This window comes from Phyllostomus discolor, chromosome 6, assembly GCF_004126475.2.
Source record: "Phyllostomus discolor isolate MPI-MPIP mPhyDis1 chromosome 6, mPhyDis1.pri.v3, whole genome shotgun sequence".
Lineage (NCBI taxonomy): Eukaryota > Metazoa > Chordata > Mammalia > Chiroptera > Phyllostomidae > Phyllostomus > Phyllostomus discolor.
Window position 1 is genome coordinate 25,714,302 of NC_040908.2, and position 24,185 is coordinate 25,738,486.

At 38.7% G+C, this 24,185-nt stretch overlaps 1 protein-coding gene across 1 annotated transcript in view; it reads left to right on the forward strand.

The window, feature by feature from the left end:
* Positions 1 to 24,185, forward strand: part of MTA3 (metastasis associated 1 family member 3) — a 165,564-nt gene that overhangs the window by 83,495 nt on the left and 57,884 nt on the right. The window contains exons 8-9 of the mRNA XM_028516324.2: positions 7,030 to 7,132; positions 9,798 to 9,897. Of these exons, the coding sequence (XP_028372125.1) occupies positions 7,030 to 7,132; positions 9,798 to 9,897 (203 nt within the window). The remainder of the gene's footprint in view (positions 1 to 7,029; positions 7,133 to 9,797; positions 9,898 to 24,185) is intronic.

Sequence of the window (24,185 nt, forward strand, 5' to 3'; positions counted from 1 at the left end):
CTGTTATTAATTTAACATATTCTCCCAGACTGTTACATCAATATTCTGTAGAGATCCATGAAAGTATATTCCATGCAGTTTCAAGTGTTAGAGATTCAAGTTTGTTTTATCTATCTCTTATTACATATTTTATAATAAGGCCAGTGTTTCCTTGCTGTTCTTTAAAATTTCTTACTGGAGATGTCTCATCTCATAGATTTTTTTCCTTACTATTGAAGTTTATCTCAATTTGTCAGTTTCTTCTCCTCCAGATTTATTAGGATTCTGATTGAAATTGTATTAATATTATATAATACTTTGGGAAGTGATTGATTATTTTATAGTATTGAGCACTATGTGGGTCTGTTTTTGAGGTTTCTGTTCTGTTCCATTGGTCTTTTTGTTCCTGCTCTAATAACTTACTGTTTTAATTATAGAGGCTTTGAGTATGTGTTAATATCTGGTGAGGCTAGTCCTTGTCTCATTTTTCAAAATGAGTTTATTTATTATCAGCTCAGTTTAACACCAGGAGAAAAAAAAACCTTCTTTCCTATATTTATTGGAATGCAGTTAATTTTTAAGTTATTTTAAGAAGAGCAGACATTTTAATGATGTTGAAACATCTCAACCAGAAACAAGGGATATCTTGCTCTTTGTTTAACGCCATTTTTGCGTCTTGTGGGAATTTGTTTTTTTAAACAATAGATTTAGTCACATGGATTTTATATATTACTTGTTAAGCTTATTTTTTTTAAAGATTTTATTTATTTATTTTTAGACAGAGGAGAAGAGGGGAGAGAGGGAGAGAAACATCAGTGTGTGGTTTCCTCTCATGTGCCCCCTACTGGGGACCTGGCCTGCAACCAGGCATGTGCCCTGACTGGGAATCAAACTGGCAACCATTCGGTTCATAGGCCAACACTCAGTCCACTAAGCCATATCAGTCAAGGCATTAAGCTTATATTTAAGTTTATAATTTGTTGGCTTTATTTGTAAGTATTCAAATTTAATAAAGAAAAACATCATATTTTTCATCATAATTGAAGAAGTCACTTTGAGCTCTTATTTCAGCCTAAAATATTCAGCATATACAAAATATTTCTTTTAGTTTATAATCAGGCATTCAATTAGATATAAGACTTAAAGGCCCTTTCTTTTTTCTAATTAATGAATTTTCAGGGGACAGGATTTGGACTGCGAGTAGATCTACCAGTACTTATACCACACTTGAAAATCCCAGCCAATGCCATCACAGAAATTTCTTACATAGCCAGTACCTGTTTGCAGGGGAATTAAACAGTAGAAAACCTTATATGCAAGAACAGATGTTTATGACCTTTGATACTCTCGAGTGGGCACATTTTGCCCAGTGGCTAGATTCCAGTTTGCATTGGCATGGGTTGCAGGACTTGGATTGGTGCCCTGGGTAGATGGCAACATCAGCACCGTGCCAGACCATACTACAGGTTTACATTCTCTGTGAACATGTCTTGCTGGATTCTAAGACATTGTTGTAGCATTTGTCTTGCTAGTGAGTAAATCTTTTTGTGACTTTAAGAGTTTTTAAGTTCATTTATCACACACACCCCCCCGTAACAAACTCGAGTATCGGGAAAGATTGGTATGAAGTTTGCAAAGGAAGATAAAGGTTTCTTTGAGATTTTAAATCTTTTATTGAGTTTGAATAAAGTACGTAGAGAATTTTCCATAGAAAAAGGTAGTATAATGTGCAAAGTTTTGCATTATTTTTTAAAGATTTTATTTATTTATTTTTAGAGAGAGGGGAAGGGAGGGAAAAAGAGAGGGAGAGAAGTTCCAGTGTGTGGTTGTCTCTCATGTGGCCCCCACTGGGGACCTGGCTGCAACCCAGGCATGTGCCATGACTGGGAGTTGAACTGGCCACCCTTTGGTTCGCAGCCCACGCTCAACCCACTGGGCTCCACCAGCCAGGGCCAAAGTTTTGCCTTATTAATTCACAGTGTTGTAACATGGAAAATTTGAGAAAGAAATCTATTTACATAATAAATTTAAAATTACAGCTGTTAAAAATATAATAGTAACATAATTATTAAACTACAATGGCTTGATTTAGAGGTTTGGGTTGAAACTTGGCTGCGCTGTGTTTTAGCTGGGTAACCTTGGAAAAACTATTTAACCCAAATTCCCATTTCTTACATATACACGGTGGGGCAAAAGTAGGATTACGGTCATGAGTACCTGACACAGAGTTTATTTTTGTATTCTTATTTATTAATTACATTACTTGCCGCATAAACATCTTTAAGCCCACTTGTGCCCCACCCTATATAACAATGTTGTGATGATCAAATAAAGTAATCCATTTAGCACAGAAGTCCACACTTACTGTTATCGTTAGCTACTACAGCTGCTTCTGCCCTGGTCACTGCTATCTATTGCTGCTAGGTAAATAACTCCCGTTAGTGTTTGGGAGCTTCAGGAGGTGTCTGTCTTTGAGAGTTAAAGAGTTAAATTAGTATAGTTTTCTCTGCTACAACACACACTTTAGAAACACGAATTAGCTCACATGCAATTGGCAAGTAGGAAAATGTCAGTACGGTGTGGAAGTTGGGTCAGTTCATCTGAGGTTTTCTCCAGCAATTAGTGAAGCGCATATTCTCACTGATAGAGAGCTTAAGAAAAAAAGATGGAAATTCTATAGAAGTGCCTTCCTCTGGTGCAAGCAGTGGCTGATTGAGTGGCCTCAGAATCTGTGGTACTTTCTACTATGTTAAAACTATGTGGGTGTCAAATCACTATGGTGTACACTTGAAACAAATATAAAATAATACTGAAAGTAAACTGTAATTGAAAAATTAAAAAATAAAAACTATATAGTGAAGCTTGGAGTTACAGAAGAAGGGGCTGTGAAGATATTTCCCCCGAGTTCAAAAACACCTGCACCCTGAACTCTATTTTTAACTTTGTTGGAACTGTGCACAGTGACCTATATCCAAGTGGAGGAAGCATGAGTCCAGGGTTTAAGGAGATAAAGGATCGGCTGACCTTTGTGCTTGGTGCAAATATCAGTGGAGATTTAGCTGTGTTAGTATTTTTATTATGATTATTACTGTGTGGTTGTGATTTTTTTTAGTGCCCTGGTTCCCAAGTTCTAGGTTTTCAAAGTTTTGTCCTATTTTTCATAAGCCCTATTGTTTTAAGTGTGTAATTTTGCAGAATGTGCTTTTCAACAATGTGGTGGATGTTAACGAAATTAAAAACACCAGCCTATAAGAATTTAGTGTAAGTAGGTATTGATCTCAACCACGTAGAAGAGTAATTCTCAGCTGCGGGGCAGTTTCATTCTACAGGGCACATTATACAGTGTCCGTAGACATTTGTGGTTGTCGCTGTTGGTGATGTAAGGGTGGAGTTGCTACTGTCGTCCCGTGAGTAGAGGCAAGGGGTGTTGCCAAACATCTTGTGGCCCACAGGACACCTCCCAGCACACTGTTACTTGGCCCCACGTGTCAGTGGTGCTTCGGCTGAGAAACCCTGCTGTGAAGGGCTCCTGGGACATAGTAAGCACTAAATAAAGGTTAGTTAACATTTATATAATTATAATAAAACATATTTTCAAGCAAGTTGTTATGATTTGGTCTATAGCTGTGGTTTGATCCTGTTCAGTTTTGTGCCATATGACGTTGTGTGATTGTTGTTGCTATATATTATATAACCTCATCCCATTTAGTTAAACCTTTTTCTCTTACTATTCTTTTCATAATAATAATAATATTTGATTTGTAAAGATTAATATTTGGGCCCTGGCTGGTGTAGCTCAGTGGATTGAGTGTAGGCCTGCGAATCAAAGGGTTGGTGGTTCAATTCCCAGTCAGGGCACATGCCTGGGTTGTGGCCAGGTTCCCCAGCCCCCGGTAGGGGGCGCACAAGAGGCAACCACACACTGATGTTTCTCTTCCTCCCTTTATCTCTCCCTTCCCCTCTCTCTAGAGATAAATAAATTAAATCTTCAAAAAAAAAACACACAAAGATTAACATTTGGACCATTTTACTGTCTTCCAAGACTTTAAAGTTGTTAAATTTAACTTAGTGAGTTACTTGTACAAAAATTAGATCCCTCAGATTTTAAATTTTCTTACTCTTCATTTATATTTAAGTCATCATGTAATTTCTTTTTTATAAGTGTGACTACAATTTTATTTTTGAGTGTTTTATATTTTTTGTTATAATGAATGTGATTTTTTAAACAATATATTTTCTTTATTGGGAATGCTCTTGAGGGTTTTATATTCATTTTTTATAATTTAGTACATTGGCCAGAAGTTTCAGAACAATATTAAACAAAAATGGTGATAAATGGTATCTTTGTGTATTTCTGAATTAACTGTAACACAGAAAGTGTAGTATTCCAGTGATTGGTGCAAAGAAAATTGTATTTAGAACAAAGTGTTTCCAGCTGTCCATGACAGAGGCTGTAGATAGTTTCATACAGCCTTAGTTCTTCAGAGTCTTTGAACACTGTGTGCTCTTAGAGGATATACTAAAGAAGTCCTTTGTTCACATTTTCTAGAAATCTTAAAATATAGCTTGAAGGTTAAGGTTAACACATTTAAAATGATGGCTGAATCTACATGTCTTCAAAATGATGAAGGCCATATGAAGCAAAAATGGGGTGCTAATAATACGATTCATGCAGTTGGTAAATTCATTTGGTAGGAATTCAGAAACTGGGGAGATCTTTATGAACTGGGTTATTTGAAGATGTGGGACTTGAGCAAATTATCGTGAGTGGAGGAGGAAGGTGAGATTATTGCATTGACTGGCATGAACATCACCGGAACATGGAATTAATCTTGGTCCAGTCTCTGGCTCATACCACAGTTACAAAGACCATTCCAGAGATTACTGCTGGCTTAGCAGAGAGTTTAATTATACAAATTTTAAATAAGTTCATTCAAGAGCTTCTTAAAGGCTTTTTTTTTGCTATAAAATGACCAAACTGTGATATAAATGTAATTATATGTGGTGAGTCCAAAAGGGGAATTTTTTATTTAGAGTGACTGTTTGATACAGAGCACATATATTTATTCTCTTTGTTGTTGCTGTTTTTGTTCTCATCCCATGGTATTGTCTGTATCTTAGATGTTAGTACAAGTGCATCCGGGAGTGGTATTTTATTGTTTGCAGCGAATGTATTTTAGAATACTTATGTGGAATTCTCTTCCTGCTGTGTGCTGGAGAATGGATGAGTGGAATTGTAATACATCAATTTCACTAGAATTTGAAAAGTAAACAGTTTACCCTTAGTTCTGGAGTATATAACAGAGAGGAGGGGCTTAACACCGAGTGGCATTGTCATTTCATCTTGTATTGCTTAAAAATTAAGATCTGAAATTTTTATTTTTATCATCATTATTTTTTACCATTATCATTTCTCTTACTTAAAATACATTATTTGAAGATACAAGGAAGTGTAAATGTGACATTCTCCTTTCTCGAGTTTCACAAGTTTACAAATTTTTTGCTTTTTAACTATGAACCTAATGTTGAAGGTCTTGGCTCAGCATGCTGGGAATTGTAAACAATAAAAAACGAAACCCTTTCCAACACTTAGATCTGTTTGGCCTAGTACTCTTTCTGCTCTGCCTGTTCCTTCCTTTATGTTGGGGGTGGCGATTGGTCTCAGGTTATCTGCCTTTGAACAAGGGGCAGGATGGGCAAGTCCCCCACCTGACAGCAGTGGCTGACAGGAGACTACAGATAGACTGGCTGTCCTGCCCTCCCCCTTTCTCTGTTTGAACCACTGACACCTGCTTGCTCCTATACCGGGACCAAACACATTAGAAGCCCATAGCCTGGATTTGTCAGGGGATGTTTAGCTGCATAGTATGTCTGTCAGTGCAAGGCACTGCCTGATATAGGTGGAGGGATTCTAAAGCAAAACAAAGTCAGAACCAGTCCCCAGCCTGATAGGAAATCCATAGCTGTGAGTCAGAATTTCAGTGGACTCCTAAGGCTGTTTTCCATTGCTGTCATTCTTCCTCACGTTGAGTTCTGCCTGATGGTTGTATCTCCTTGTGAGATATTCCTAAAGCAAAGCATCCTACATTGTCATCAGCCTTCTCCTCGGCCTTCACCTCCTGTTTGCTTCCTTCTTTCTGTTAACAGGCAGCACTATCTCTGTAGTTCTCCAGGCTGCCCGCTGCCTCCGGTACGTCACTGACGTCCTAAACCTTCTCTCTTTGGTGTCGTCATTGTCAGTCCCGTGTCTCTCTGTCTCCATCGCCTGTGTCTTTAGAGCAAATTTTATACCATTGCTAAGACAGAGATGACAAGTTTGATTCTGGTCTTTTCACTCTCCTACTAAAAAGGCAAGGGCTTTTCATTGGCTTCCTTTTCAGAAAATCAAAGTGGCACCTTCAGTAATGTGTTCATAATCCACTTCTCTTAGCTACCTCCTCTGACTCCCCTTAATGTACTCCTGACAAGATGAGCTACTTCCTGTCGCATTTGTAAGCCCTGTGGCTTTGTTCATGCTCCCATTTCTTAGTCCTAATGTCCTTTTCTTCTGCCAGTGAATTCATATCTTTCCGTTCATGGCCCAGATGCCACCTCCTTCACGGCCTCACTTCCTAGCTAGTCTGAAATGATTTCTCTAATCTTTGGAACTTCACAGCCATATCTCTACCTCTCTTGTGACACCTGCTTTTCTCATTTGTGTCACAGCTATTTGTGTATAAGTTTTAATCCTAGTTTAAGTGTCTTGCTGCTGGAGTGCTTTCCTTTTTGTCTTTGTATCCCTTAGAGTGAGGCTCAGTGCCTCACACATGCAAGCATTCAGGAAATACATGTTATCGACGGGTGAGAATACTGTATCGTTTGGTTGTGTTATTACCAGTGTTCACGTTACAAAGTGTCCTATGTTCTGCATCTGCTGACTGAAGAAATGCACCAAAACCATGAACATTTACTTTGCGTTTTTGATGGAGTGGTTACCGCAGTTGTCAGTCGTATGTGACCATGCATTTGCCTCATGAGTAATAAGGCTCCGTTTCCTTTGTTCTCTGACAGGAGAATCAGATGAGAGGGAACAGTCAAAATTGGAAGTTAAAGTTTGGGACCCAAATAGCCCACTTACAGACCGACAGATTGACCAGTTTTTAGTTGTAGCACGGTGAGTATGGCACTGTTGAGTCAAAAACATCTTTTCTCTGTAAAAGATTTTCTACACATTTCATTTTCTTTGTAATCTAGTTTTTTGTTGGTTGTATTTTTGTTTTTCTAGTTATATAAGAAGGCTTAATATCACTTAACATCTGCTAAATAATTCAAAATCCGGGTGACCTGTATGAGTCTCCAGGCCAGTGCTTCTGCTGGTGATTCAGTTCTACTCTTGATTCTTCACTGTGGTCTGTTCCACTGACTGGCTCCTCCCCAATAGTATATGAAAGGGGACCTCTCGCCCCCCCAAACCAGAATTCATTTATAAAAATTGTGTATTTGTTCTTACATGTTTAAACTTCAGTCACCTTCAAAGCACTCTCCATTTGATGCAATACACCTATGGAGACATTTTTTCCACTGCTCAAAATAGTTTTCGAACTTGTCAACTTTGATGCCTTTTACTGTTGTGCTGATTTTTTGTTTTACCTCTTCCACATTGGCAAAATGTTTCCCTTTGAGGACATTTTCATTGGGGGAAACAAAATATGGTCTCTCGGGGAGAAATCGGGTAAATAGAGAGGGTGGGGTACCCTCCTATTTATGTCCCTAAGACAGGGTCATGCTGTTTTAGATCAAAAACTCTGGGCACTCAGCACAGTGTGGGCAGGTGTGCTCGTAAATCACCTGTCATGAAATGGGCAAACACATTGAGTCTTAAAAAGAAACTCATTGAGGCTGAATGCAGCTTCTCACAACAACGCTGGTTGGTATGTGGGTACAGAAGGGTTCCTAGAACACTCACTTAGCGGGGGAAGCCTATACTACAAGGGGCCACCCTCCAGAAGATAATTCCATTTTGGGGGGGGTCCTCCTCCTACAGTTTTAGATTTGATTGTTATTGTTTTTTCCTTGATTACCAAGGGCCATATGTTTCCTTTTGTCTTTAAGCCAGAATGAGAGGCACCAAAGAGATGCATCTAGTGTCTTTTTAAATTTCTTTAAAAGAAAGTCTTCTAAATATAAATTAAGACCACGGTCAAACACCACTGCACATACCACCAGAATTTGTAAAATGTGAAAACCCTCAGTGCCACGCGTTGGCAAAGAGGTGGAGCAGCCAGCACTCACGCCCGCCCGAGGGACTCTGAGTTGGTATGGCTGCGCTGGTAAACTGTGTGCAATCATCTGACATGCATATGTCTTCAGTTTCACTCCGAAATGCATACCTAGCTGAAGCGCCTACACAGACCAGCACTCCAGAAGACGCATGTGCAGATGGCATGGCTATCACTATCCATAGCAGCCCCAAACGGGAAACAGATATCCATCAGTGGTAGGGTGGCGGTGGGACACTGTGCACAGGGTGCTCCAGGTCAGAGAGAACGAATGAACACAGCTACAGCTAGCAGCGTGTGGGCGTCCACGGCAGCATTTTGAACAAAAGAAGATGGACACAAAAAGATTACATAGTATGTGATTCTATTTAAATTCCGGAATGAGCAAAATTAACCTATAGTGTTAGAATCCAGGATGGTGGTTCCTTTGGAGGAAAAGGGAGGGAGTAGAAATTGGGAAGGAGCCTAAGGAGCCTTCTAGGGTGCTGTCACCTTCAGTTTCTTGACCTGGCTGTTGGTGACATGGATACACTTAACTTTACCATCACTACATAGCTATACAATGTGTACTTTTCTACACATGTGTTATATTTTAATCAAAATGTTAAAAAAAAATCTCTTCCTGCCCTTGCTAGGTTGCTCAGTTGTTTACAGTATTGTCCCTGTTATGCCAACATTACGGGTTTGACCGCCAATCAGGGCACATGTTAGAGCAACCAGTGGCCCTGGCTGATGTGGCTCAGTGGATTGAGCGCTGGCCTGTGAACCGAAAGGTCCCCAGCTGGGGGCTTGTGAGAGGCAAAGATCAATGTGTCTCTCTCACATTGGTGTTTTCCTCCCTCTCTTCCCTTCTCTCTAAAGATAGAAAATCAATAAAATTTAAAAAAAGAAGCAACTAGTGATTGCATGAATAAGTGGAACAACAAATCAGTTTCTGCCCCACCCCAAATCAATAAATTTAAAATTATTTTTAAAAACCTCTGTCTTGGGTAACATGTTGAAAAAATAGATAAGTAGCAAGTCTTCATTTCATGCTTTACCTCTTGAATTAGGGTTCTTTACATATTGGAAGCCCTTTTATATCATTAAGTGATAATTAGTGTTGTGATTTTTTTTAATGGAAATCTATTCTATATCGAGTCCTCATAGGAAGAAGAAGTTGATTGTATTTCCAGGAAAAATGTTACTGGGATTTCACAGTTTGGGCTAAAAAAAAGGGTCAGAACTGACTTTGCAGTAATAATCAAATGAGCTAATTTACTTTCAGTTTTTTTGTAGCACATTTGAATGCAAAATTGTTTACTCTGTGGTGTTTCAAAATAGATCTTTTCCTCCTTTATGTCTCACAAACTACTCTTTCTCAATTTTAATGGTAAATTTTGGCTTACTGATTCTTAAATTTTTTAGAAAATACTTTTTATTTGATACTTGATTTTCAAACATCCAAGAGCTTGTGTGACTTTTCTTTTATGACTTTTAATTCACTACCGCAATGTGTTTCTTCAATACAAAAACATAGCAGAGCCTTGATTTTTCCCTCTGTTTTTGTGGTTTGCTCAGTGCTGTCGGGACGTTTGCCCGGGCCCTGGACTGCAGCAGTTCTGTGAGGCAGCCTAGTTTGCACATGAGCGCAGCTGCGGCTTCTCGAGACATCACGCTGGTAAGATGCTTTCTGAAATTTCAGGGCTCTTTCCTCTGCTCCTTGTTTAATTTTAAAGCCAAAGTAGCAGTGCTGTAGACACGAGAGCTTTCTGGCTCCCCCCCCTGCTGACTGCTGGGCGGATTTGGCTTGGCTGGTGGGTAAAGGGGCGTGTCTCATTCCTAAGGCACCTCGCCCACCCGTGAGCTGAGACAAGTAAGAATGACTGTTCATGGAGTGGGTACAAAATGGTAAAAATATTTTGGGGAACACGGTTCAACAATCTGACCCATCTGTTTTCCCTTTGGTATTTTTTCCACGTGTTCCATCTAAGTACCTGAATAGTTGCAGATCATGTATAATGCTTTATAGTTTTTTTAAGTGAAAGTGACCACGTCTTAAAGCTGTTGCTATTGGAATTATTTTGTTGGCATGACCATTACTTAGTATTGATATTAAGTTCTTATATCTGTTTATTAGAAAGAGGTATTGTTTTCTTACATCATTTTGTTACATCGTGGTTGCCATTTTCTAAGACTATTTCCCTTTTCCCTTGGTAATTAAATGAAGCTTCCTATATTCAGTTTGATTTGCACCACTAATGCCTGCCATGGCTGGGCTTTGAGCTTGGCACTTGACTTCTCTCTGCCTCCAGCTAAGTAGCCCTGCAGGTGTTTCACCGATTGACGTTAATTAGCCTGTGTGATTGCCATAACCCTTCAGATAGGCATGGCATGCTCATTTTATAGATGGGAAAACTGACGTATGGTGAGGTTAAGCTCTTTGACCAATATTCATTACCTGTAGTAAAAGTTTCAATTTTATTTTCTGATGAAATGGAATGCAATGGTAGATTTTATTACTTTCTCATTATATTTTAATTTGAAATGCTTTCCACAAATATTTATCATAATAATGAAAAAAATTCATGCTGGGATGCACACCAAATTTGTTTCTTATAGTGAGTGCTCTCTTATATTTTTGTGCGATTATAATGAATGATGAAAGCATTTGTAATCCATTGCCATTATGGAATTCCTTTATCCTTTCTCAAAGACTAGAATGTTTATAGAAGCAAGTTTTGTTCTCTTCACTTGTACATGAACATTTTATATAAAAGTTCAGGAGTTTCAAAGTAGGTTGTGATTGGGTCGTGTAGAACTTGCAGAGTACGTCACCGGAGAAGCGAGCATGTGATGTCGCACTTGCAAAAACTTAAAAAATCCTGCCAGCAGATATTTATGTGAATCAGAACTACATGGATCTTACCACTACCTGTATATGTTTTTCTGTTCAAAAAGATCCCCCCACTTCTGAAATTGATGTAGGCTTATTATGAAAAATGGAAAAATACAGTACAGCAGCAGCCAAAAATAGTTTTGTTTTCATCACCCAGAGTACAATGTATTCTTTACCACTTTATGTTTGTTTAGCTACTTTTTTGCATCAGGAACAATAATAATAAATTACAGAATAGCACAGAGGATAATATAATAAAATTCCACATAATGCCACCTGAAGTGTTCACAGTTGAGCAAGTATGAATAGTATTCTTCCCCAGTTCTTCCCCCTTTCTGTCTGTCCTTCTGACCCCCCATTGCCCCTGCCTCGGGTCCAGAGGCAGCCACTGTAACAATCTGCTATGTATGTAGTCTGTTTTATAGTTTTACTGTTACTTATATACCCCACAGTAACATAAATATGTGTTTTGCATGTGTTTAAATTACCTCTGTAAAATTTTGCCATTTTCTTATTTTTGTGGTCTAGCTATGTTAGTAAATACATATGTAGTTAACGCATTTTAACTACTTTGTAGTATTCATAGTATTCTTTAAAAGAATACTATACCACATTATTTATGTATTCTCTTACCATGAACATCTGGAGTGCTTTAAAAACAGTTTTCTTTTTTTTTTTTTAAGATTTTATTTATTTATTTTTAGAGAGGGAAGGGAGGGAGATAGAGAGAGAAACGTCAATGTGCGGTTGCTGGGGGTTATGGCCTGCAACCCAGGCATGTACTCTGGCTGGGAATCGAACTTGGGATACTTTGGTTCCCAGCCCGCGCTCAATCCACTGAGCTACGCCAGCCAGGGCTAAAAACATTTTTCTTTTGCTGTTACCTATAATGCTGCACTGAAAAATACAACACATTTCCCTTTGTGAGCATGTGTGTGAGCTTTCTGGACAATAACTACGGTTGAAATAGTAATACACAGTGATTCATAGGTCAGTGTTGTTTTGAATTTGACCACATGCAGCCAGATTATTCTGCACATTGTCAGTGACGTTTATAATGTCACATCAGTTGAGTGTTCTTTCTTCATCTGTTTCTTTGCATTGTCTTCAACACTTGGTATTTTCCCACTTAAGTTTTACTGCCTTGATGCTATCTCATTTTAATTGTGTTTACCTGATTACTTTGTGGGATTAAACATGTTTTCATATTTCTTTCTCCTTTCTATATTGGATTCATATCCCTTGGCTAATGTTTAATATTCACTCACAATATTGTTCTATTTTTTCTAATAAAGTTTTAGTTACATTTAAGACTGTAAACCTATCTGGAGCTTATTTTTAAGAATGGAGTGAAGTAGGGATTGAATTAATTTTGTTTTCTCATGTGGAAACTTAATCATCACATCACCTTTTATTGCATTTCTTCTTTCCTCATGATTTTGTAATGCCCCTTCTGTCTTATTTAAAGGTTTTAGTTATGCTTAGGCCTGCTTTGGATGTCTGATTTCTTCTCCCTTTTGTTGATCTGTTTGTCCCTGTGTAAGCACCGCATTACAGTAAATGAGGTAGCTGGTGAGACAAGCCCCACGTGAACTTCCTTTTAACACAGGGTCTAAGTTGTGTGGAACAGCGTTTCGAACTCCCCCCACCATGTTTTCCCTAGCACTTTAACACACTCTTTCATCTCTTAGGAGAACCTGGAAAACTTTTTTCAAATATTGAATGATCTTGCCTTGTATAGATGATATTGTTACTTACGTAGCCCAGTCTCTTGTGATTTAACATTGTTTTTGTGAGATAATGCTTCTTAGATTATGATTGGGGATGCTATCTCTGTAATAGTTCAGCAGATTCCCTCTATTCTGTCTGAGGAGTAAGGGTAGAAAGCCTGTTTGTGAGATGGCACAGAGCTCTTAGGACACACTTCAGACTGACTTGCCTGAAGTCTTGACAGGTGAGGAGCCCTATTGGGCTCTTGGTTCACAGCTGCAGCAACTCTCTGCTTCCCACTGCTGGTAACTGGTGGGATAGCAGGTGAATTTCTGGTGGAAGATCACTGAGTTTTCAAGATTCGATGTGTTTTTCTGTCAGTGAGGAAGACCATTTATAAAAGAAGCATTTTAAATAAGACACAGCTGCCCTGGTCAGTGTGGCTCAGTTCATTGGAGCATCGTCCCATAAACTGAAAGATCGTGGGTTTGATTCCTCGTCAGGGCACATACTGTACTTTGCAGTGTGTAATGTGCTCCCATGTATAATGCGCACCCACGGTTTTGGTCCAAACGGTCAGGAAAAAAAAATACTTTGTTTCAATTTTTAAATTCAACTATTTACTTATTTATTTTTTAAGAAACAAAACTGATTATCTTATTCCAGGGTATTATTTTATATATGGATATCATTACTGCTTTCTAGAATTAGACTTTTAACGCATAAGCATAAATAAAAGAATTAAAGACATACAGTACTGAGTTAGTGCTACCCATGTATAATATGCATCCGTATTTTTCCTTCAAAAAATTGGACAAAAAAGTGCACATTATACACGGCAAATTATGGTACCTGGGTTGCAGATTCAGTCTCTGTCTGGTTGAGGTGTGTACAAGAGGCAACCAGTCTATGTTTCTCTCTCACATTGATATTTCTCTCCCTCTCTTCCTTCCCCTATTGATCAAAATCAATAAATATGTCCTTGAATGGGGATAAAAAAAGCAAGTAAATAAAAATAAAGAAGGCACAGGCTATATACCTTAATTAGTTTAAATATCATTTTGTGCATGTCTTTTACAATACTGGGCTATTCTAAGTATGTACTTTCAGATCCTCCACTGTTTTCATCTCTTCTGTTTGTTTTCTTTTGTATTTAGCAATTTGGAGGTCACTTTTACATTACATCGCGTGTTAAATTATTTATTACTATAATTGTTTTTTAAGCAGCACTATACTCATGGGGCTCAGGAAATTCTGTTTTGGCATGTTTGTACGACTGGTTTCAGAGACAGGGTTTGGATCGGTTCTTGACTTCTACTTAGTTCCCTCTGCTCTACCAGATTACCTCTTCTACTTCATTCTCACTAAAATGGCTTGAGTTTAAATATTATTATTGTTGTCTATCTTGAATTAGGCAGCACTGAAGAATGGCTGTTCTTTTTTCTGCAACTCTTTAAACAAAGATTTTATTTATTTATTTTTAGAGAGAGGAAAGGAGGAAGAGAAACAAACATCCAAGTGTGGTTGCCTCTGGAGCACCCCCTATTGGGGAGCCTGGCCTGTATCCCAGGCATGTGCCCTGATGGGTAATCAAACCAGTGACCCTTTGTTTCGTAGGCCAGTGCTCAATCTACTGAGCTGCACCAGCCAGGGCTTTTTTCTGCAACGTTTAAATGCCTTGATTTCCTGCTTTCTCTACTCTAGGTTCAACTTTACTTAGACTCTTTTTTTTTGTTGTTTAAACCCTAAACTTTTCAACCTAAGAAATGCTATTTTTTTAAAGGTTTTATTTATTTATTTTTAGAGAGGGAAGGGAGGGAGAAAGAGAGAGAGAGAGAAACATCAGTGTGTGGTTGCTGGGGGCCGTGGCCTGCAACCCAGGCATGTGCCCTGGCTGGGAATCGAACTTGCGACACTTTGGTTCGCAGCCCGCACTCAATCCACTGAGCTACGCCAGCCAGGGCTGGACTCTTTCTCTGTATGTTTTTTTGATTATGTTTTCAGCACCAGTTGACATCTTTTAGAAGTTGACAAAGCAGAAAGAAATTGATTCCTTATCGCAGATGCTGGCTCAGTGGTATTAGACTTTCCTACTTTGATGTTAAAATATAAGATCCTAAGGCCTTTCTATAATAATGAGTGGGAGTAGTTAAAAATTGATTATTAATGTTAATATGAGTTTTCAGATTTTTTTCCCCTAAAAGAACATGTGAAAGGCTAAGTTGTTTTGTGTTATTAAATGAAAATTGATTTTTTATTCAGCTGAATTTGGAGTCCAGTTTTTATTTTTCTTTCAGTGTTTGCAGGCCTCTAACAGATCAGGTTAGTATCCCTTTCTGTATCAGGTGACCAGACACTGGGTCTGAAGACCTCCCACGGCAGAGAAGGTGGGGTTGGTGAACCTCAAGAACCTTGGTAGCTCATCTAGGTGGTTTTCTTGTGCTTTTTTTCTGTGAGGGCTGCAACTGGGCTTTCAGCACTCCTAACCCGACACATCCATTTATCCAAGACTGTCCATGTACACTACTTGTCAGATCACCAGTAATAGTGTGGGAGCAGGTAATTAAGCTGCCAGTAGATTGCTAGATCTACCTTCCTCATTTTGAGATCTGTTAATGAACATAGCTGGACTGTGAATTTCAAACACTGCTAGTCTAATGTATATAAGACTTACTGTTACTAGAACATTGAAGTCATGGAGGCTTCCTAGGTTTCATCCTTGTTTTATTAAACATTAAAGTGTACTTTGAACAATAGGCAAACAAAAACATCAGTTTATTAAAATACTTACACTGACCTTTACTGCCTTAAGGAAACACAATTCCTTATAACAGAGTAAAGCCTGAGGTGGTTAGTAAGTAGTAGTGGGCGGATGTCTAGCCTGTTACTTCCTGTTTGTTGTCTGCACCCGTGTGGCCGGAAGGCAGGAGTGCCACGGACGTGGTTAGGGGGCTGTGGCTGGAGCAGAGCCTCAAGGTTATCGAATAGGTTCAAATCGTGTAAGTACTGGATTCCTCTTTTGCCTGGGCTAAAGCAAGTTGGAGGGTGGGATCCCAGAAAAAGAATGTTTTGAGTTGTTTGGGGCTTTAGAAATCTTCTGAGATAAATTATGTTAGAGATAGTGGTGAAGTAACTTTTATATAAAGACTCATTTAATTAGTGACAGAATGAGGACTAGAAACTTAGGCTTCCCAGTGCTAGGTCTGATTCTGGGAAAGGTCAGGCTGTGTTGATTTAGTAGTGAGGAAATTTTATCCAGAAATGTCTCTAATTCCTGTGTTATGTCCGATCTTTTAAAAGTGCAGCTCTGATTTTGCTGTCTCCAATCTTACATCCTTTCAGTGACTTTTAATTGCAGTTAGGTAAAAACCCAGTTCCTTAAACAGTTAGCAAGACTGTGGGGTTTTGCCTGGCCTGTCTCTCTAGTCCCTTGCCCACACACTCTCCTCCTTGTCCTTTGGGCTCCAGCCAGGCTCTGTCATTCCTTTGGTTCCCCGGTTTGCCTCCTGCCACAGGACCTTTGCACATTCGGTTCCCTTTGCCTGGATACTCTTACAGTCCCACTAGTTAACCCTTACTCTTTTTTCAGTTTTTGTCTAGTGCATCAGTCTAGGGCAGGTTACTTTGTCCTGTGCTCATGAACAAAACCAGCTGTGTTCCTCCATGTTGTTTATAATTAAACATTCATGTTTGTGATTATCTACTTACGGTCTATTTTTCTCTCTTTCATTCCCCACATGTCAGCTTGTATATTCATTAATATAGTGACTATATCTGTCTTTCCTCACTATTGAATCCATAGTACCAAAGATTTTTCCTGGCATACTTGCTAGGTGTTTAGTAAATATTTGAGAATGAGCAAATTAATTTCCATCTCTGGGACAGATGTTTTTAAAAGGTCATTGGAGTATATTATTTCTATTCCATTGTTTTTCAACATTTTAAAATCTACTGAGTACATCTCATCACTAAAGAGTGTTGTATAGTTGAATTCTAATATCATTGTATCCTCAGAGCTGTACACACACAGTCTGAGACCAGGAGTTACAGAATGATTTAGGTATTGGAAACACTTGTTTAAAAAGTGTAGTAAAATATATGCAACAAAAAAATTATCACTTTAACCATTTGTAAGTGTACCATTCTCTTGCGTTAGGTATCTACCTTATTGTACAACCATAACCACCCTTCATCTGTAGAACTTTTTCATCCTTTCCAGCTGAAACTCCAGACACATTAAATGACTCCCCATTCCCCATTCCTTAGCCCTTAGCAACCACAGTTCTGTTGTCTCTATGCATCTGACTGCTCTAGGTACCTCATCTAGGTGGGACCATACAACATTTGCCCTTCTGTGACTTGCTTATGTCACGTAGTTAATGTCACTTAGGGTTCTTCCATGTTGTAGCATGTGTCAGCATTTCCTTCCTTTTTAAGGCTGAATAATAACATTTCATCATATTTAGATACACATTTTGTTTATTCATCCATTAGTAGAAACGGGTTGCTTCTATCTTGGCTGTTGCGAATGATGCTATGAACATAGGTGTGCAAATGGGTACACTTTCATGATTCTTTTGTTTTTGTCCCCCTGGAACTGTAGCTTATGTGAGTGACTTAACCTCTCTGTGTCTGAGTTGCCACGTCTGCAGTGGGAACAATAATAAAAAAATCTGCCGGCCCTGCTTCATGGGGTTATGGATTGACGAGAAGAGTGTATTACAGATATACTTCTGAAAGGTGCTAATACAATGTATCCAAGCGTATAAAACTTGATGGAACTGCAGTTGCTCCCCTGAGCATGCCTTGGGGCTGGGGCTGGTTTCCCTGGGCCCTGGACTCTCTGAGGGGTGTGGAGCTCTCTGTGACATTGGCTGTCCGGGTTGGGTGGAAGACATCTGATTCATTGCTATGTAAGAAGTCTTTGTGTACTTCCATCAACATTTCAGAAGAGATTAGAATGAACCGTTTATGAGCCTTCATTTAAGGCAGTGTTCACAAACACTGGGCTCTTACACTTCCTGAAGCCTGTTCCAGGCCCTGTCCTCACTGGGAAAGAGAGAAGGTGGTGCCTCAATGTCCTGAACAAGACCTGGCACCCTCTTTGCAGTTTCTGGAAGAGTCTGTCTCTGAGTTACCATGTAGCATCAGCTCGAGGATTTAATGAGATAATGCTTGTAAATAATTTAGAACAGTGTCTGGCCCAGTGTAAGAGCTCAATAAATATTAGTTGTTATTGTTGACAAGATGATGATAACAATGGTGCCTTTTCCACTCAGTCTTGGTTGCGTCTCATTTACTTTCTTCTGATTTCGTAGCGCTATTGATCGTCTGAAAGGGATTTTGTGACGCCGTTTTCACTGTCATTGTGGCAGATTATCAAGTTTGAATATGATTGTTAAGCTATGATTAATCATACATTTTAATATGCTTGTTACAAGAAAATCACTATAATTTCTTCTTATAACAAGCTATAGTTTTTACAATAAAAATTTCCCTTCAAGAAAAATTTGGAAAGAAGAGGAAGTTGATTCAACCGATAATTTTATTCTTCAGGTATAAGCTGTTTGTAAAAATGGTAGCCATTAATCTTGCACTTGATTCTTTATCTGTAAGCCCTGTTCAAGTTACACATTTCATCTAGAACCTTGAAGGTACTGGGGACTTGAGGACAGCTTGCAAATCGTACTCGTTACATTTTTAAAGTATTGTACTCAGCAGAATGTATAAATCTTTTTTTAAAAGATTTTATTTATTTATTTTTAGAGAGGGGAAGAGAAGGAGAGAGAGAGAATCAATGTGTGGTTGCCTCTCACATGGCCCCCACTGGGGACCTGGCCTGCAACCCAAGCATTCGCCCTGACTGGGAATTGAACCTGTGATGCTTTGGTTCACAGCCCACGCTCAATCTACTGAGCTACACCAGCCAGGGCAGAATGTATAAATCTTTTGGTTAACATTTTAAGCATCAACTTGTACCAGAAATCTAGTCTTTAAAGTGAATATAAAATTGATAAAATGAGAATTCATATAATTTTTTAAAAGTCGATTTGCTTATGAGTACTATCTGTGTTTCCAAATTTGTAAAATTAAATTAGAACTAATGGACTCCTGTTACAGTGAAAATATATTGAGACATGAAATTTTCCTTTGTTCTAAATACATCATTAAGGCAATAATATTCACATTAGACACACTTTTTTGGTGTGTGACGATTTATTACAGATAAGAATTTTAAAATGATATTAAAGGAGCTTAGAAATAGTGCATATTGTCCTCAGAGAAGTGTATGTTAGGGTCTGTTTATCTATCTTTTTCTTTTAAATTTAAACTTAAGTTAGTTTTCTTTCTGGTATATATAGCCCTGGTGTGTGTGTGTGTGTGTGTGTGTGTAGCCTTTGGTTTATATAGCGTGAATATTCACACTACTTTTTCTTCCGTGAATTTAAGAAGCATCAAAAAATCATTGTAGATTGAAATTATGGGGAAATATAATGAAAATTGTTTTAAGTTCTTTGTTTAGAGTCAGTGTGAAGAGATTTGGATTCATACGTGTGAGTTAATGAAGGCTTGTGTTTATAGTTTTTTAAAAACTTAGCTTTGTATTTTTGAGATAATGCAAAAGTACTAAGACTTTCTATATTTTTTTCACCTAGGTCCCCCAGTTGTTAATATTTAATACATTTTCCTCATCATTCTCTCTCTGTATACATATTACAATTATGGAATAGTTTCAGAATGGATATCCCATTATCGCTAAATATTTGGAGAGGTATTTACCAAAAAGAGTAAGAATATTCTTTTGCACAACCACAGTGTAATAGTCACATTCAGGAAATGAATATCGCTGTAGTGCCGCTATTTAATCTAGAGGCTTTAGTCTGATTTGCTAGTTCTCTCAGTAATGTCCTTTATAACAAAAGAAAAAAAATTTTTTTCTGGTACAAGGTCTGCTTGAGAATTACTTACTGCATTTAGTAGTCATAGCTCTTTAATGTACTTCAATTCTGAATGAACAGTTCCTTATTCTTTCTGTCTTTCAAAACCGTGGCAATTGGAAGAGCACAGGCCATTAGTAGTAGTGGTAATCGTAGTAGTAGAATTATTACTGAATATCCCTCAGGTTGGGTTGTGGTTATCATTAGAATAAGATTTTATTCTACTGAAGACCATTTTGGTCAGATTTTTCCATTTTTTCCTAAGTTTCAAATTTATCAACACAGTTTTGTAATAGTATTTTTAATTAGAAAATTTTGCTATATCTGCAGGTATAAGTAGCTTTTCTTTTTTGTTGTTTCTGTGGTTTCTCTCCTTTTTCCTTGATAGTTGTACCTGTTGTCTAAAAGAGTGTGATTTCAGTTTAGTTGATTTTCTATATCATTTGTTTTTGTATTTGTTTTTTTAAATATATTTTACTGATTATGCTATTTCAGTTGTCCCAATTTTTCCCACTTTGCCGGCCTTTGTCTGGTATCCTCATTCCTTCCAGCAACCCCTCCCATAGTTCAGGTCCATGGGTCATACATAAAAGATCTTTGGCATCTCCCTTTCCTATACTGTTCTTTAACACCCCCCTGTCCATTTTGTATCTACCAATTTGTACTTCTTAACCCCTGCACCTTTTCCCCCATTCTCTCCCTTCCCTGTCTCAGCTGATAACCCTCCAAATGATCTCAATATGTATTATTCTGTTCCTGTTCTGCTTGATTGCTTAGTTTTAGATTCAGTTGTTGATACTTGTGAATTTGTTGCCTTTTTATTGTTCATAATTTTGATCTTTTTCTTCTATAGTTCCTGTTAACATTTCATATTATAATGAGTTGGTAATTGTGAACTCCTTTAGCTCTGCTTTATTTGGGAAGCACTTTATCTGTCCTTCAAATCTAAATGATAGCTTTGCTGGATAGAGTGATCTAGGTTGTAGGTCCTTGCTTTTCATCACTTTGAATACTTCTTGCCAGCTCCTCCTAGCTTGCAAAGTTTCTTTTGAGAAATCAGCTGACAGTCTTATGCAAACTCCTTTCTGGGTAATTCTTTGCTTTTCTTTTGCCCTTTTAAGATTCTCTTTGTCTTTAACCTTTGGCATTTTTACTATGATGTTTCTTGGTGTGGTCCTCCTTGGCTTGAACTTCTTTGGGACTCTGTGTTTCCTGGACTTGTATGTCTATTTTCTATTTTTCACTAAATTAGGGAGGTTTTCTTTCATTATTATTTTTTCTTTTTTTTCTTTTTATTTTAATCATTGTTCAAATACAGTTTTCTCCTTTTTACTCCCAATCCAGTCCCCCTTCCTACCCCTCCCCACTTCCCTCCCATTACCACCCTCCCCTTCTTTCATTATTTTTCAATTAAGCTTTCAATTTCTTGCTCTTCCTCTTTTCCTTCTGGCATCGCTGTGATTTGATTTTCTGGCACTTCTGGTTGTTTATTGTTTTTAGATTGGTTGTTATCCTTTTGGTTGTGCAAAGAAGGGTTTCTCCCTACGACCTCCAACTTGGCTGGAACTCACATCCCTGTGATTTGTATGTTGGTAAGTTTGGAGATGTCCCAAAGGCTCCTTATTCTATCCTCGTTTTTTAGAGTTCTTTTTTCTTCTTGCTGTTCTGATTGAATGCTTTTCTTCTTCCTTACATTCTATATTGTTGATTTGATTCTAGGCTTCATTCTCTCCACTATTGGTTCCCTGTAGATTTTTTTTTTCATTTAATGCAAACTTCATTTTTCCCTGAGTCTTCTTTTATGCTGTTGCAGCACCCAGTGAGTTCTTTGAGCCCCCCAATCATCAGTATCTTTGCATTCTGCATCTGATATGTTGTTTATCTCCATTTCATTTAGTAACTTCCTGGAGTTTTGTTCTCTTCTTTCATTCGGGCCATGTTTCTTTGTCTCCTCATTTTGACAGCCTCCCTGTGTTTGTTTCTGTGTATTAGGTAGAGCTGCTTTGACTCCCTGTCTTAGTAACGTGGCCTGTTGTAGGAAAGGCACCTGTAAATTGTGTGGGGCAGAGTCTAGGTAATTGCTAGGGTGGGGAAACCCATTTCACCACTTTGTGACTCTGTGTAGGGGAGGGCACAGAGAGGGGACAATGCTGCTGCCTCGCCTCTGAGATTGCCTGGGAGGAAGCTGTCTCCCAGCACTTGTCCTGTTGCCAGTCAGTTCACTTTCTCCCTTTTTCCCTGTGTGCCACTTGTGCCCTTCCAGCTGTTGCCCTGGTGCTGAATCCTAGACAGGGTGGGCCTGCGTAAGTGCTGAGACCTTTGCAGGTCCTTTAAGAGGAGTCTCCTGAGAAACCATCAGTTTCTTTCACCACTCCAAAGCCCTCTAGCTTTTATAGCCTGCAGTTACAGAGACTTACATTCCTGGTCCAGGAGCCTTGGGCTTGGTGGTCTGGTCTGGGGCTCGGATCGCTTGCTTCTGAGGCATCCCTTTAGACTGTTACCCACCACACGTGGAATCGCCCATTCCACCTCCTCCCCATGCCACCCCACATCTCTGCCCCTCCTGTGCGTGTGGACGAGTGTGGCTTCTTTAAAATCGGGGTGATATTTGTAGTCTCATTGTAATGTTTGCTGTAGTTGTACACAGAGACAAAGCGAGTTTACCTATATCTTCATCTTGGCCAGAAGTCCTATTTTTGTTTTTTATTTTCTTCTTTTACATTTCTCTGGGTCTACTCTGATATTCCTATTCTAGATTTTTTAAGACCAATTTTTAGCCCATTAATTTCATTAGTCTACTTATCAATATTTAAGATTATAAATGTGTCCCTAATTACCACCTTGATGGTACCATGTATTTTGATACATAGTATTTTTTAATCATTTGCTTCTAAGTAGTTTCTACTATACTTCATAATTTTGCATTTGATTATGAGTTAATTTCTAAGGAAATGAGGTTCAACCAATAAATTTATCCTGATTGCCTTGGAGGTTGTAGTCAGGGGACCTGTATGCCTGTAATATGTTTTGATTTTCTTTAGGGCCTGAAATATAGTCTCTCCCTTGTAGCAGTCTCTCTCCAGAAAATGCCTTCAGGTGAAAGCCAGGGCCAGTGTGTAAGCTCTCCTCTCATACTTCCTCATCCTGAATTATCGTAGCCTCTCCTCATCTGCAGTGGTTGGCCTTCAGTGTCTTCACACAGCTGTGTTACATGTTTGCCTGGTTTGTGTCTAGTGCCAGCCAGGGGGTGAAGAACCCATAGTTCTGCTCTCAGTAAGTTTGGAAATAACTTTTAGGACCAAGAGGTTCACACGTCCTGCTGCCCTATAGCTTTCTTGTGATGATGATCTGAAGGTATGAGCACACATAAGAACATGACCCCAGGTGTTGTATAGAGTGATGCTTGAGATTTGAGTGAGTGACAGCTATGTCTCAACAAATTTGACAGTGAAGGAGGAATTTTGTTTTAAGTACTATGCAATGAAGCAAAAATAGCATATAAATTTTTTTTTATATAGAAGAAATTTTGCCTTAGTCATGATTTGAGGTTTACTCATGAGAGTTTATATTCATCTTCTGATTGGAAAAACCATATGCTCAATAATGCTCATTAATTTTTAAGTAGATTTGATATTCTGAATGCTGTAATTTGTGCTGGAGGTATACATATAAAGTTTTTGTCAGATTATCAGGAAATCAGTCATTAGTATTGACTGTATATGTGTATCAGCTGTTGTCAAAATAATGCTACACAGTAGAGGTTGGGTTCCTGGGAAACACGTTAGGATGGAGATTTGCATGCAGGAAATTTATTAGGGAGGGGCTTTGGAATCAATACTTGTGAGAGAGAGGCGAAGGAGGCAGGATTTAATAGAAGGAGAGGTGGGCTAGGATACATTCTGACTGAAAGCCAGCTGAGTCTGCGGGTTGCTCTGGAGAGTTGTCCCAAATTGGTGTGAAGGGCTGGGCCTTTCTCCTGCATCCTTGGATGAAGGCTGCTGCAGGAAGAGAGCACGGCCTGGGATGGTGACTCTTCCTTAAACTGAGGTCATTCCAAAGAGGACCGGCAGCCGAGGGCTATCTGTTCACAGCACTCTAGTACTGGCTGAATGAGTTCTGTATTCTCAAAGGAAAAACACAGTATCCATTATTTACTCCCCAGAATTTCAGTGGCTTATAACGACAAGCATTGATTTCTTATACACTGGTCTGAAGATAGTCTAGGATTCTGCTGAACTGGACTGGGGCCACACTGCAGGTTGTGACCACATCTCCTTCCTGTCTCGTCTTCTGTTGGCAAGCGTCAGTAGCACAAGGGGCAAGTCCAGATGCACGAACACTTGCGAGGGCTCTGTTAAGTCACATATCTAAACAACCTATTGGCCACTCAAGTCATTGTCCAGGCCCAATGCCAACAGAGGG